We start from the raw sequence: 11,359 nt of genomic DNA on the forward strand, positions 1-11,359 counted from the left end.
CCGGCCCCGTGAAGCCTGCCAGCCCCGGGGTGGCTCGCGGGACAGCGGGGTGCCGTGCCGAGCCAGGTTGGGAGCCGGAGGGCCTGCGGTTTGTCCTCTCTGTCCCTGCAGTGGAAAGAATTTATCCCATTCCTTTCAAACAGCAAACCCCGAAGGTGCACGTTCAGCTTGAGCGCTGGGAATGTGCAGCCTAAAACCCGGGGTCAGTAGCGTCAGCGGTCGTTGTTACCTGCTGCTTCTGCGAGGGCAGAGCCTGGTCCTCTGCTCGGGACAGAGGGACTGTCACACAACACACATTGGGAGGTCAGGGGAAGGACAGGGTGGGCAGCGCTGCGTCAGAGAGGTGGCATATCAAGCCCCTGGTCTGCGTCCTTCGCGCCGGCTCCAAGAAGGCTCCGCTGGAAATACCTTCGGAGCTCCAGCGTCGCGGCCGGACAGATGTGCGGGACGGCACGGGAGAGCTCCCAACGCCTTTGGTCCCCGCTGCCGCCCGGGGTGCCCCAGACGGGGCTCTGCGGGTGTCCGGCCCTCCCCGGCGCGGCTCCGGCCCCGCGGCGGGGCTCGGCAGCACCCGCACGGCAGAGGCACGGCCGCGGAAGCGGGGCCGCCACCGCCCTGAGAGCGCCTCGGTGGCGACAGCGGGACGAGGCGGCCCGGGACGGGACGGGCGGCAGGCGACCCCGCGGCCGGTCCCGTGGGGCTCGGGGGCCTCGGCGGCCCCCTCCCCCTGCAATCGAGCGAAATGGCTGAACATGTAGCAATAATGCCCCGGCATTCAGGCTGCCCGGCCCGGCCGGCCCTAATCAGCGGCCCGCGGACCCCCCTCCTCTTCCCCTGCGCTCCCAGAATGGGGAACAAAACCCAGCACGTTTCTGCAGCCCCCGCGCATAAAGCGCCGGGCCTGGGCCTCAGTGGGGGGCAAAGCGGCCCGTCAATCTCGGCGCCGGGGCCCCTTTGTCCCTCGCCTCCCTGCCACACCTTTTGTTCCCGAATCCAATAAGCGCCTATTCCCGCTACCTTCCTCGGCGGCTCCTTTCAGCGCTGGCCCGGCGGCCACAATGGGCCCGGCTCTGAGCTACGCGGCCCCATTCAGCGCCCTTGGCACGCTCACAAGCCGGCCGGGCCGCCCTGCCCCGCGGGCACGACGCGGCGACCGCCCCGCCGCCGGGCACGGGCCCCGGCCTCTCCTCCGGGCACCGGCCGGTGGACGAAGGAGGATCGGGCGGCGAATATTGCACCTGGTTTATTGACTGACTGGGCGAGCTGGCGCTGGCAGTGACCGATACAGAATAGAGAGAGAGGGGCCGCGGCACTAGCGGGCCCCGCCGTCGGCTTTTTACAAGCAAAGCTGCTCCGCTGGCGCGGCGCGATCGGCTCCGGCCCGCCCGGCCCGCCCGGCCGTCGCGGCGGCTCCGCGGGGCGGCGGCGCTTCGCTGCGGGCTCGCGCGGCCCCGTCCTGCCGCGCCGCTCCGCTCCGTCCGTCGCCGGCCCCGCACCGATGCTCGCGGGAGCGCCGGGGTCCCGCCGCGCCGTCCCGCCGCCGCCTCCGCCTCCGGTCCAGGGCGCGTGGCGCGCGGCCGGGCTGCGGTGCGGGTGATAACGGGGCCGCGGAGCCGCCGGGCCGTCCTGTCGGTCCGCTCCTGACCCTCAGTGCGTGCGGGCTACCAGGCCCGGATGCCCTGCAGTGCGCCCTGGCCGCAAGAAGGCCCCGCCGCCGCCTGGTGCAGCGGCTGGCTGCCGCCGCTGAAGCCGCCCAGGCCGCTCACGTTCACGAAGGGGCTGGCGGCCGCCGCCGGGCTGCAGGCGGCTTGCATGGACGCGCCGCCGGTGCCCGCCGGGTAGGTGCAGCCGTAGCCGGGGTTGTAGGAGGCAGCGTTGCCGTAGCCGTAGGCGGGGAAGCCGTTGTAGGAGTAGGGCCCGTTGTACGCCGAGCTGTAGCCCTGCGACCCGCCGAGGCACGGCTTGCCGTCACGGACCAGCACGGGCACGGCCACTCTGCGCGGCGGCGGCGGGGCCGCCGGGCCGCCCAGCTCCAGCGACTTGTCCTGCCGCTGCCGCTTGCACTTGTAGCGCCGGTTCTGGAACCAGATCTTCACCTGCGTGGAGGTGAGCTTGAGGCTGCTAGCCAGGTGCTCCCGCTCGGGCGCCGACAGGTAACGCTGCTGCTTGAACCGACGCTCCAGCTCGAAGACCTGCGCCTGGGAGAAGAGTACGCGCGGCTTCCTCCGGCTCCGCTGCTTCGGCCTCTCCGCCTCCTCCGCCTTCTCCGTTGCGTCCAGCGGCTTATTCAGGACGCAGCTCTCTGTACGGGGGAGCACAGGTCACGGGTGCGCCTCGCCAACGCCGGGCGCTCGCTGCTCCCGACGGGCCCCATCGGCGGACGAGAGCTCCGCGCCGCGCCCTGGCCGACCCCGCGCCTCTACGCGCCCGTCGGGGCACCGCGGTGCGGGCGGGGAAGGCAGCCCTGGGACCGGACGTCTCCGGCACTGCCTGTGTTTGCCAGGGCCCGATTCCGGCGGCGGGGCCAGGAACGTCCCCGCACCTCCAGGCCGGCTGCGGCGTTACCGCTGCGGCACCGCGTGGAGAGCTCCGGACCGCGTCGCGCACAGCGCCGGGCACCTGTTCCGCCGCCGGGCCCCGCCGCAGCGGGTGCGGACTGGGCCTAACCCGACCCGTTCCTCCCTCTCCGCTACCGAAATTACGGAGCGCGGGCCTGATCCGGCACCTCCGGGCTAGGGCCATGCGGAGGCACTCCCCAGGGAGGAGGCGAGCGAGGCGCGGAGGAGGGCGGTGGCAGCCCCGCGACGTGCCCGTCCCGGCTCGACATGATCAAGGGACGTGGAGCGGGTTGCAGCTCCAGGACCAGGGCTTCGCGGGGCGATGCCCGAGGGCTGGGAACGCACCACGGGCAGCTAGCGCGTGGCCCGTCCCGGCGGGCCGGTGCAGTGCGGGGAAGCGCGGCGGAGCCGATACTCACTTGGGTCTCGGACTGCCGGGTCCAGCTCTTCTCCCGGGCCGGGGGCCTCGCAGGAGCCACGCAGTACGGCGTGAACGTAGTTGTCGGCGGAGATCCGCGCGTCCGCCTGGCTGCCGGGCGCTGCCATGGGGCTCAGGTAGGAGAGCTTTTCCTCCTCCTCTTCCTCCTCGCCGTCGGAGAAGCGGGCGCCGTCGGCGGCCGCCAGCAGGCAGGCAGCGGGGTGGAAGTGGTGCTCCAGGTGGTGCGGGAGCTGGGCCCCATAGTGTGGGTCCTGCTGCTGCTCCAGGTTGAGGATGTCTTTGACAGAGAAGGGTGTGGAGGTGACGGGGCTCGGTAACATCATCGGGGCAGCGCAAGCGGCCAGGCAGTCCCGCGGGCCCGGCGGCGCTCGGGCGGCTGCTCGGCGGGGAGCACCGCGCCCGGGTCGGGGGGAGCAGGCAGCGCCGAGAGACGAGGGGCCGCGCCTGCTTCTGTCTAAGTTGCCTCCATTAGCTCAGCGCTGGGGGTCTGCGTTTTGTTACAGCTTCTGCAGGGACAGCCAAAGGCTCAGGAGCCTCCTCTGCCCCGGGCCGGCACGTCACGGCGAGGAGGGGCCGGGGGCGGCCTCGCCATTGGAGGGAGGGGGAGGCAGAGCCGGCCCCCTGCCCGGCTCCGGCCGCCCGGCCAGAAATAGCAATGTATTAAGGCTGCACTCGGGGAGGCTGCTTCCCCGTAGAGCGCCCCGCCGGCCCGGCACCCGCCCGGCGGGCGCGGGGACGGTGCGCCGGGGTCGGGGTCCCCGCAGAGAGCCGCGGCAGCCGCCGCCGCGCCCCCCAGTGCTAAGCACGTGTAGGTAGGTAGGGACCCCCTCCCCGCCGCGCCCCGCTGGCCCCTGCCCGCACACAGTTCGGTTCGACCCCGGCAAGGGCCGACATGTGCGGCTCCGCCGGCCCGGCCTCCCCGCCCCACCAGCACGGCCCCGCAAGTGCCTCCCGCGGCCCAGGACGCGTAGCGGAGGGGGAGGTTCGCCTCCGCCACCCCGCACCCCTCCCGGAGCCGACGGCGACCCCGCCGTCCCGGACGGACCGTAGCCATGCGACGTACACGTAGCCGACCCACTCTGCATCCCCCTGCACCCCCGGTCCCTCCCGCCGATGCCCCCGCAAATAACCCCGCGACCGGCCAATCTGCAGACCGGCCCAGCTCGCCGCAGCCGGTGCGACACGCGTTCGCACAGGGAAAAGCGCGCTTCGCCGCCGCCGCCGGATCGGGCCCCGCAGCCCGCGACCGCCAGGCCCAGTCGCGGCGGACCGGGCCGGGCCGGGCGGGCAGGCCGGGACCGCGGTAACGCGGGCCTGGGTGGAGAGCGCTATACCGCGGCCGTCGGTGTTTCCTTTCGTTGTTTTTCGTTTTCTTTCGTTTCGTTTCGTTTTCTTTCGTTTCTCCCGCCGGTAACGGGCGGCCAGCGGCTCCGCGGAGCCACCTCGCCTCCGTGCCGGCGGGTGACGCATCGAATGAGCCTGCCGAGCTCTTCCACACTGCTGGTGCCCCGGCCACAGGGCTTCGCCGGGTAACGGCCGAGTCCCCCGGTGATGCGGGGGTGCCGCGGCCCCTCGGCGCTCCCCACGGCCCCCGGACTTTTGCAGGGGCTCCGAGCTGCCGCGGCGCGGGGAGCGGCCGCACCGAGGGAGGCGCAAGGGGTCCTTGGTGAGATATTTCGTTGTGATTAAAATCGTGCTGCCCCGCAGGGCTTGGATCGGCGACGAGGGGAGGCCACCGGAGCCGGGCGAGTACGCCGGGCAGGTGAGTGTCCCGGCGCCGGGGCTTCGCGGGGCCTTCCCGGGAGTTTCTCTCGTGTTGTTAACGTCCGGTGGCTCCGCCGTTTAGCGGCTCTATCCGTGCCCTCGTACCTTCGTCTTTCTGCACGCCCCCGAGATGTATTTACTGGTGGCGCAGCCCGGGACAGGAGCCGGAGTCCCGAGCACTTCGCCGCAGCTCATGTGCTACCGGTGCCGCGGCAAGGCCGGTTCCCGTTCCCCCGGCGCACCGGACCGCTGCCACCACGCAGCTTCAAACCCCTCACCATATAAATTCAACGATTCGATCTCTTCTCTCCGCTCCCCGCCCGCTCCCCATGCGAGACGCCTTCCTGCGGTCCGGACGGTGTACGGGGAAAAGCGCCCGCAGTAAGCAGGCCTGACCGGGGCCCGACTCTTCCCCATGCCGCCGGTGCGCAGGGAAACCCGGCGCTGCCTCGGCCCCGAAAAGAATTAGTAACAATTAGCTCCTTATCGGTGTTACACATCCGCCACCGTCCCGGACCGGTCCCGCCCGCCTCGGGGCCCCGGGCTCGGGGAGGTGCAGACGCGGGGCCCGGTGGCAGCGTGGCGAGCGGCCGGGCTCTGCACAGCGCCGCGCTCCCCGGGAGCCCCACTGCGGCCGGGCTTCGCGGCGGGGAGAACAGCGTCAAGGGCCGGTGCCCTCGGTGGTGGCGGCCATAAGAACTGCCGGGCTACAGCCGATGTCCGCCTGCCCGCCCGTCTGCGGAGCAGCAGCCGCCGTGCCGAGGGCCAGGGCCCGGCCCCGGCAGGGTCTGGCTCGTTTGGCGCCATCGCGCTCCCGCCCGCAGAGGGATCCCGGACGGGCCGACTGCCAGGCGCGGCCTGTGGGCTCTGGGAGCCCGGGTCGGCCATAAACAACGCTTCGGGATGTCTCCCCAATGGTGCGAGTGGTTCTCCCGCTGGGACCCACTCATTTGTGCTGCTGCCGGCCACACGGACTGCTCGGGGAGCCCACGCCCGACGGAGGGAGCAAGCCGGGCCTTTTCGGGGCGGCCTCATCCTCCACCAGTCTCCCGCTGGGGCAACTGAGCCCGCGCTTTCCCCCCATGCCAGCATCCCCTCTTTGGTGGAGGCGGATCGGCGATGAGTTCCCGGCTGGAAAAACCGAGGAAGTGAGGAGATGGTCGGGCCCGACCGTGCCTGTACCGAGATGGCTGGCGCCGAGGAGCACTACCGGACCGAGGCGAGAGGTGCAGAGGTACAGAAACCAGGGGGAGGAAGGAGCGGGGCAGCCCTGGTACCTGCCGGCGGGTGTCAGCCCCGGGATGCGGCTGCAGGGCTTTCCCGAGCCGGCTGGGCTGGGGTCACCGGGCTATTAATGGTTATTTTATTTATATCATTAGCGGCGTCCCCTGAGCTCTGTTTACAGCAGGGCCTTGTTGTCCCGGCCGCTCCTGCGCTCTGTTTAGACAGGGGATTATTGTAATGGATGGAGCTCGCCGTGCGGATGCTGCAGCAGAGCCAAGACAGCCAAGAGCTTCCCCCCCCCGGGCTCGGGAGTGAGCAGCAGCCCTGCTGCGGCCGAGCACACCGCGGCGGGCGAGCGAGCGAGCAGCGCGCTCCCGCCCGAGGGCCCCGGCCGCAGGCAGCCCGGTAGCAGCGGCCGCGGCCGGGGGCCTCGCTCGGGGCGATGCTATCGGCCCCAGGGCTGCTAATTGCTCCATTAGTCTAGCGGGTGCGGAGTGCTGGAGCCGGCCCCGCGCTAATGGCCGTAAACAAACAAACACGCTAATCCGGCCCTGTCTCCAACCCCCGTGCTCGGGGAGCCAACGCGGCACGGCGGCGGGAGGCGCTGGCCGGGCGGCACCCACCTGCCCGCCGCCCCAGGAGGCCCGCAGCCGGAGCGGACCCGCGCCGCCGGGAGCTGCCCCCCGCACCCGGCTCTATTTACACAGAGCCTGCCCTTGTGTAAACGCTGCGCGCCGTGGTTTATCTCAGGGCCCGTCTGGTTCTCGTTCTCTGTCAGCAGCGCCCGGTGAAGGATGGCCCTTTCCCAGGAGCTCGGTCCTGATTTATGTGAGAACCGCAGCGCGCCGGGGACGCCCCCGCACGGCGGGGCCGGCGACGCGACGCGGAGAGGCGGCGGGTCCCGGAGCAGCGACCCGCTGCCGGGGCCGCCGGTGGGGCCGCGCCCCGTGCAGCCCGCACCGGCCCCGCACGGCTCGGTCACCTGCCAGCAGCGGACCCCGCCGTCCGGCACGGCACGGCACGGCACGGCACGGCACGGCGCTCCGCCCTCTCCCGGGTCCGGCTCTCCTCGCACACAGCCTCGGCGCCCCTCACGGTGCACAGCGGGCGCGCCCCGAGGGGCTGCGCCAGGAGCGGACACGGAGTGGCTCCGCCGGCAGCTCCCAGCCCGGACTCACTCCCTGAGTGCGCCCGCCTGGTCACGGCTCCCGGGGGAAAGGATGGCGTTTATCCCTGCCCTGTCGCTTGCACGGGAAAGGCTCTTCACAGCTCTGAAAAGAAACGTTATCAGTATTCCTCAGGAGAGCAGAGGGCTTCTGCAGGCAGTGGAGCCAGGTCCGGGCATGGGATGCTGCATGCTCACCCAGCAATAGGCTGTCTACATCTCCTATTGCTGTGTCCCAGCTGTGCCTGGGCAGTGCCTAGACCATCCTGTTCACTCGGGTCTGCCACTTGACACCTGCCTGCACCTCTCCGAATCTCAGAACCAGCTGGCTTGGTTTGACCAAGAACCACCCAAATAATGCCCATTTTCTTGAGAAATACATCACTGCAAATATCTGCTTTTCTTCAGTATTTTTTTGCTCCATTGACATTGGCTGATTTACTTTTGTTTCACAGTTCTTGCAGGAATGTATGGCTTGGAAATATGTCCTGAAACAAAGCCTCAGTGAAAAATAACTGTTTTCTTAAGGTCAGAACCAGACTCTAGCATTCTACACATATGTTTTCAAGGTGGGAGGTTGGTTTGAGGGATACCAGTAGCTGTGTGAAACATTCAGTGTTCAGCACTTTGAGGGATAGGAGCAGCGAGTGCAAGGGAGCTGCCCATTGCAGCAAGGGGAACTCAATAGTCTTGGACCCCAAAGGGGAGGTTGTCCTTGATTTCAGTGCCTGATGGGCCTCTGAAACTGGGGCTGACATGTTGAGCTTGGTGAGAGCCAACTTGCAGGAACAGGTAAAGGTCATCCTTCATCTAAGGCAATGCAGGATAAGAAATGCCAGTGCCAAGGACCCCCTCCTGCTTGCTTTTATTTGGCATCTCTTGTGCACAAAGGATATCCAGGCTTCACAAAGCCACCCTGCTGCACAACACAGCCCCATGACTGTGGACGTGCAGAGGGTAGCAAAGCACCTCTTCCTCTGGAGTAGAAGCTGTCATAAATCACAGTTACTGACCATGCAATGAGAGGGTCCCCTGTCCAGCAGAAGGAGGACACTGCTGCAGGCACACGTACATCACCCCGTTGGTGGAGCACACCCCACAGCCTTTCTGGGAGTACCTTTGCTCCGTGTCTCAGAAGCCATTGCTGTATGTTTGCATCCATGAGGTTAAGAAGCTGAAATTCATCCTTCAGCAGAGGCCCAGCATGAGGCTTGCTCACCACTCGCATCCACAGGCCTGCGTACCACTTGCATCCCATAGGGCTTAAGTGGAGCCTAAGTGGACCCTGGGCCTTGTGCTGGCGACCTGCCCAGTGCTGGATTTCAGCTCCGAGCCCAGGCCTGCTGCTCTGATTCATGCATGTAATCCCGCTGAGGTCAGCGGGTTTCATCCTGCTCCCACCACAGCCCGCGGGACAGTTCACACGAGAGTGGCAGGGTTCGGCTCTGTGTTTGCATGTGCCATAGAAAATGGAACAATTAAGATTAAACCAATTAAATTTTAACAGGTCTGGAAAGCGTTTTATTACATAATAAACTGGAGGGATTAACCACGTCGGGCTTTGCTGCATGTGTGCTGGCGGAGTGGTTCCTTGCTGTCCGCAGCACTTGGTGTTCCTCCGGGCTGGGGACCTCCCTGCGCTGCCGCTGGGGCCGGCTCGCTGGCAAACACAGGGGCCTGGGAATGCAGCTGCATGCTGGCTCCTGCTCCTGTCCAGCACTGTCCCCTGAAGCATTCTGGGTGCAATGCTTTCTTTAGCCCAAGCAAAGCCTTTTCTAGAAGAAATTCTGCAAATTATACGGTGGCTATTTCTATGGCTTCCTTTGGGGAGAGGGAAGCCCTCGTGCTTCTGTACAGGCATGCTGGTGAGGAGCAAGTGGCTGGGCTGGCTCTGTGCAATGTGGTGACAGATGTCTCATCTTGGAAACAGAGCTGATAAGTTACTCTTGTTTAGGGCATCTGCCTGGCAGCCAGTCTCCACTTCTCTCCCTGATTAATCAGGATTCCTATGGCTGTTCCCATGCAGATGAAGCCATCCCGGCCATGGCTACCCCCGGAGCTGGCAAATCTGTGCAAGAAATGGTATACCACTGTGGGTTTGCCAGGGTGGTTTCAGGGTAATTGAGCTGAGAAAGGATGCAGAAACCAGCTTTGGCAGAAATTATGCTGCAACCTTGGCTAAGCACATGCATAGGACAGTGCACAGGCCTCTGTGTGGTGGCATTCCTCAGCTCTGCTGGCATTTGTCTGTAAGGGGCTGACATTTTCTCCGAGGGGCACCCACAGCCAGTGGCTGTTGCACTGTTCCGTCTTCTCAACTGTAATTTGATGCTGACCAGCTCAGGAGGATTGGACACAAATATCCTCTGTCGTGCAACAACCTGCACTTGGGGGCTAGGAAGGAAGATGGGGCTGGGGAAGCTCATAATTTCTGTCTCTTTTGGGTAAATATGGGTCCAAAGCCTGTCAGGCTCAGCCCAAAGACATTTTGCACGATGTTTCCAGAGGCCACAGCAGGCCAACTTCCAACACTGTGTTGGGTTTTTCTCTGTAGGTGGAAGGGTTGCTGTGGGTGGGGACTGTAGCATGTTCAGGGACAGTGAAGGCAAACTGCTCCCTGGCTGATTACCATGCCTGGAAAGGTTAATGGCAGAGCATTTAATACCCATTCTTTTGTTTTCCTTTGGAATACTTTTTGTATTTAGCCATGGCTGTTAATGTGGTTCCCTCCTGAACCCAGATCCTCACCGACAGCTGCTGTATAAATAGGGCAGCCCCTGTGTCCTGCACACGGGGAGGCAGGTAGGAGATTTGCAAGCTTCTGTTAATAGTTTATCTCTGAGTCTGCCTAATGAACTATCCTGGCAATTACTGTGCAGAAATTGTTAGTGTATCCTGATGATTCAGAACTTTCTAACAACAACTCTGGACCAAACTATAAACTGTTTTTCTATCTTGGAGTGGAGACTTGAGAGAGGACTCCTAATTGTTCTCATCCCCTCAGGGGCCAGAGCTGGATTATCCCACACAGGCTTCTCTGCAAACTTGTTTTTAGTCTATCGGTGGGCCCTCTGCCAGACCAAAGGGATGGGGAACTGTTTTCCAGATTTAAATCCCCCCCCTCCACCCTTCCACTCCACTTACACCTCTGAGGAAGAGCATGGATTAGAAAGGATTTGCCCTCATGGGGCTTTGGTTTGGGTTTGTGAAGATCTGTCCTTAAAAGCGTTGCCTTTTTTGTTTTATCCCTATGTAAACCTAACTCCCAGCTTTACGTAGGGAACGGGCAGAAGTGAAGTGCTGTGTTGTTCAGAGAGTAGAGATCTCCCATTTCTTTTGAAATACCTGCCTTTAAATGGTATTTCCTCTTGGAGACAATGGCTTAACGTGAAGGACAAGCAGGTGCGGATGGACAAGGGTGGTGTTTCAGGAGCAGGGCATGGCTGGACCCCTCCTGCTGTGGTTCCTGTGCTTCAATCATGCATACAAGAGGCTGGCTGACTCAAAGACTCAGCCAAAATATGTCCCTGTGCCAGCACTGACAGGGCAACCTGGATCTCTTGATATGGTTCCTGTCTTGTCCTGGTGCTGCTGATGTTCCAGCACACTGGAGACCATGGGCATCCAAGCATCTCTGGGATGCTCTCCCAGGGACCCATCCCAGTGGTCTGCCCCGGGATCCATCCTGCACTGTGAGTGACCCGTGCAGCAATGCTGTGTCAGGCCAGCAGTCAGGCACTGGGGCCATAACAAAGGTGTCGGGGAGTTCACATGGAGCCAAAGTAGTTCTTCCCTTCCTCATCCTTCCCTTGCTGGGGTGGCAAAAGGCCACACTGCCGGCCATGCCCTGTCCCACTGGAAGCAGTGACGCCTGTCTGGCTGCCAGGACACCCCGCCAGCCCCGTCCCAGGCACGTTCCCTGCACCCAGCAGCGGCGAGTGGGCTCTGTGCCGCATCCCAGGGCTGCCTGGGCCCAGGCTCCCTTCTCCAAACATCCCTCCTGCCGTGCACCCGTGGTACCCCTGAGACTCACCCACGTCCGCCCCGTGCACCCGCCCTTGCTGACGGTGGGGAAAGTAGGAGCCGTGTCCTTGCGCTGACCTTCGTCTGACCTTCCAGTAACGCTCGAGAAACCCTCGGAAAGGCTTTCTCATTGTGCAGCCCCAGGGTTTCCAGGGAATTAGTCAGCAGGCTGGAATTGTGCTCTGT

General features: G+C 64.7%; 1 protein-coding gene and 1 long non-coding RNA gene across 3 annotated transcripts; one reads left to right on the forward strand and one right to left on the reverse strand.

Moving 5' to 3' along the window:
• Positions 1-1,439: 1,439 nt before the first annotated feature.
• Positions 1,440-3,485, reverse strand: NKX2-3 (NK2 homeobox 3). Its single transcript, XM_069020433.1, has 2 exons — positions 2,978-3,485; positions 1,440-2,302 (listed from the first exon to the last, which is right to left on the reverse strand). The coding sequence occupies exons 1-2, from the start codon at positions 3,318-3,320 to the stop codon at positions 1,662-1,664; spliced, it is 984 nt and encodes a 327-aa protein (XP_068876534.1). The 5' UTR covers positions 3,321-3,485; the 3' UTR covers positions 1,440-1,661.
• A 189-nt stretch (positions 3,486-3,674) lies between these two features.
• LOC138112530 (uncharacterized) lies at positions 3,675-8,654 on the forward strand. Of its 2 annotated transcripts, none has more exons than XR_011151766.1 (4): positions 3,675-3,809; positions 4,705-4,759; positions 5,851-5,995; positions 6,141-8,654. It is a non-coding gene; the product is annotated as an uncharacterized lncRNA (long non-coding RNA). The 2 variants fall into 2 exon arrangements; XR_011151767.1 differs by having other exon boundaries at positions 6,767-8,654.
• Positions 8,655-11,359: the final 2,705 nt, after the last annotated feature.

This window comes from Aphelocoma coerulescens, chromosome 6 (assembly GCF_041296385.1).
Source record: "Aphelocoma coerulescens isolate FSJ_1873_10779 chromosome 6, UR_Acoe_1.0, whole genome shotgun sequence".
Taxonomy (NCBI): Eukaryota; Metazoa; Chordata; class Aves; order Passeriformes; family Corvidae; genus Aphelocoma; species Aphelocoma coerulescens.

Bases quoted from the DNA above. Each gene is read 5' to 3' on its own strand.
- NKX2-3 (XM_069020433.1), bottom strand. From the start codon at position 3,320: ATGATGTTACCGAGCCCCGTCACCTCCACACCCTTCTCTGTCAAAGAC. The intron at 2,303-2,977 runs GTGAGTATCGGC...TCCCCCGTACAG, and splicing joins CCCGGCAGTCCGAGACCCAA to AGAGCTGCGTCCTGAATAAG.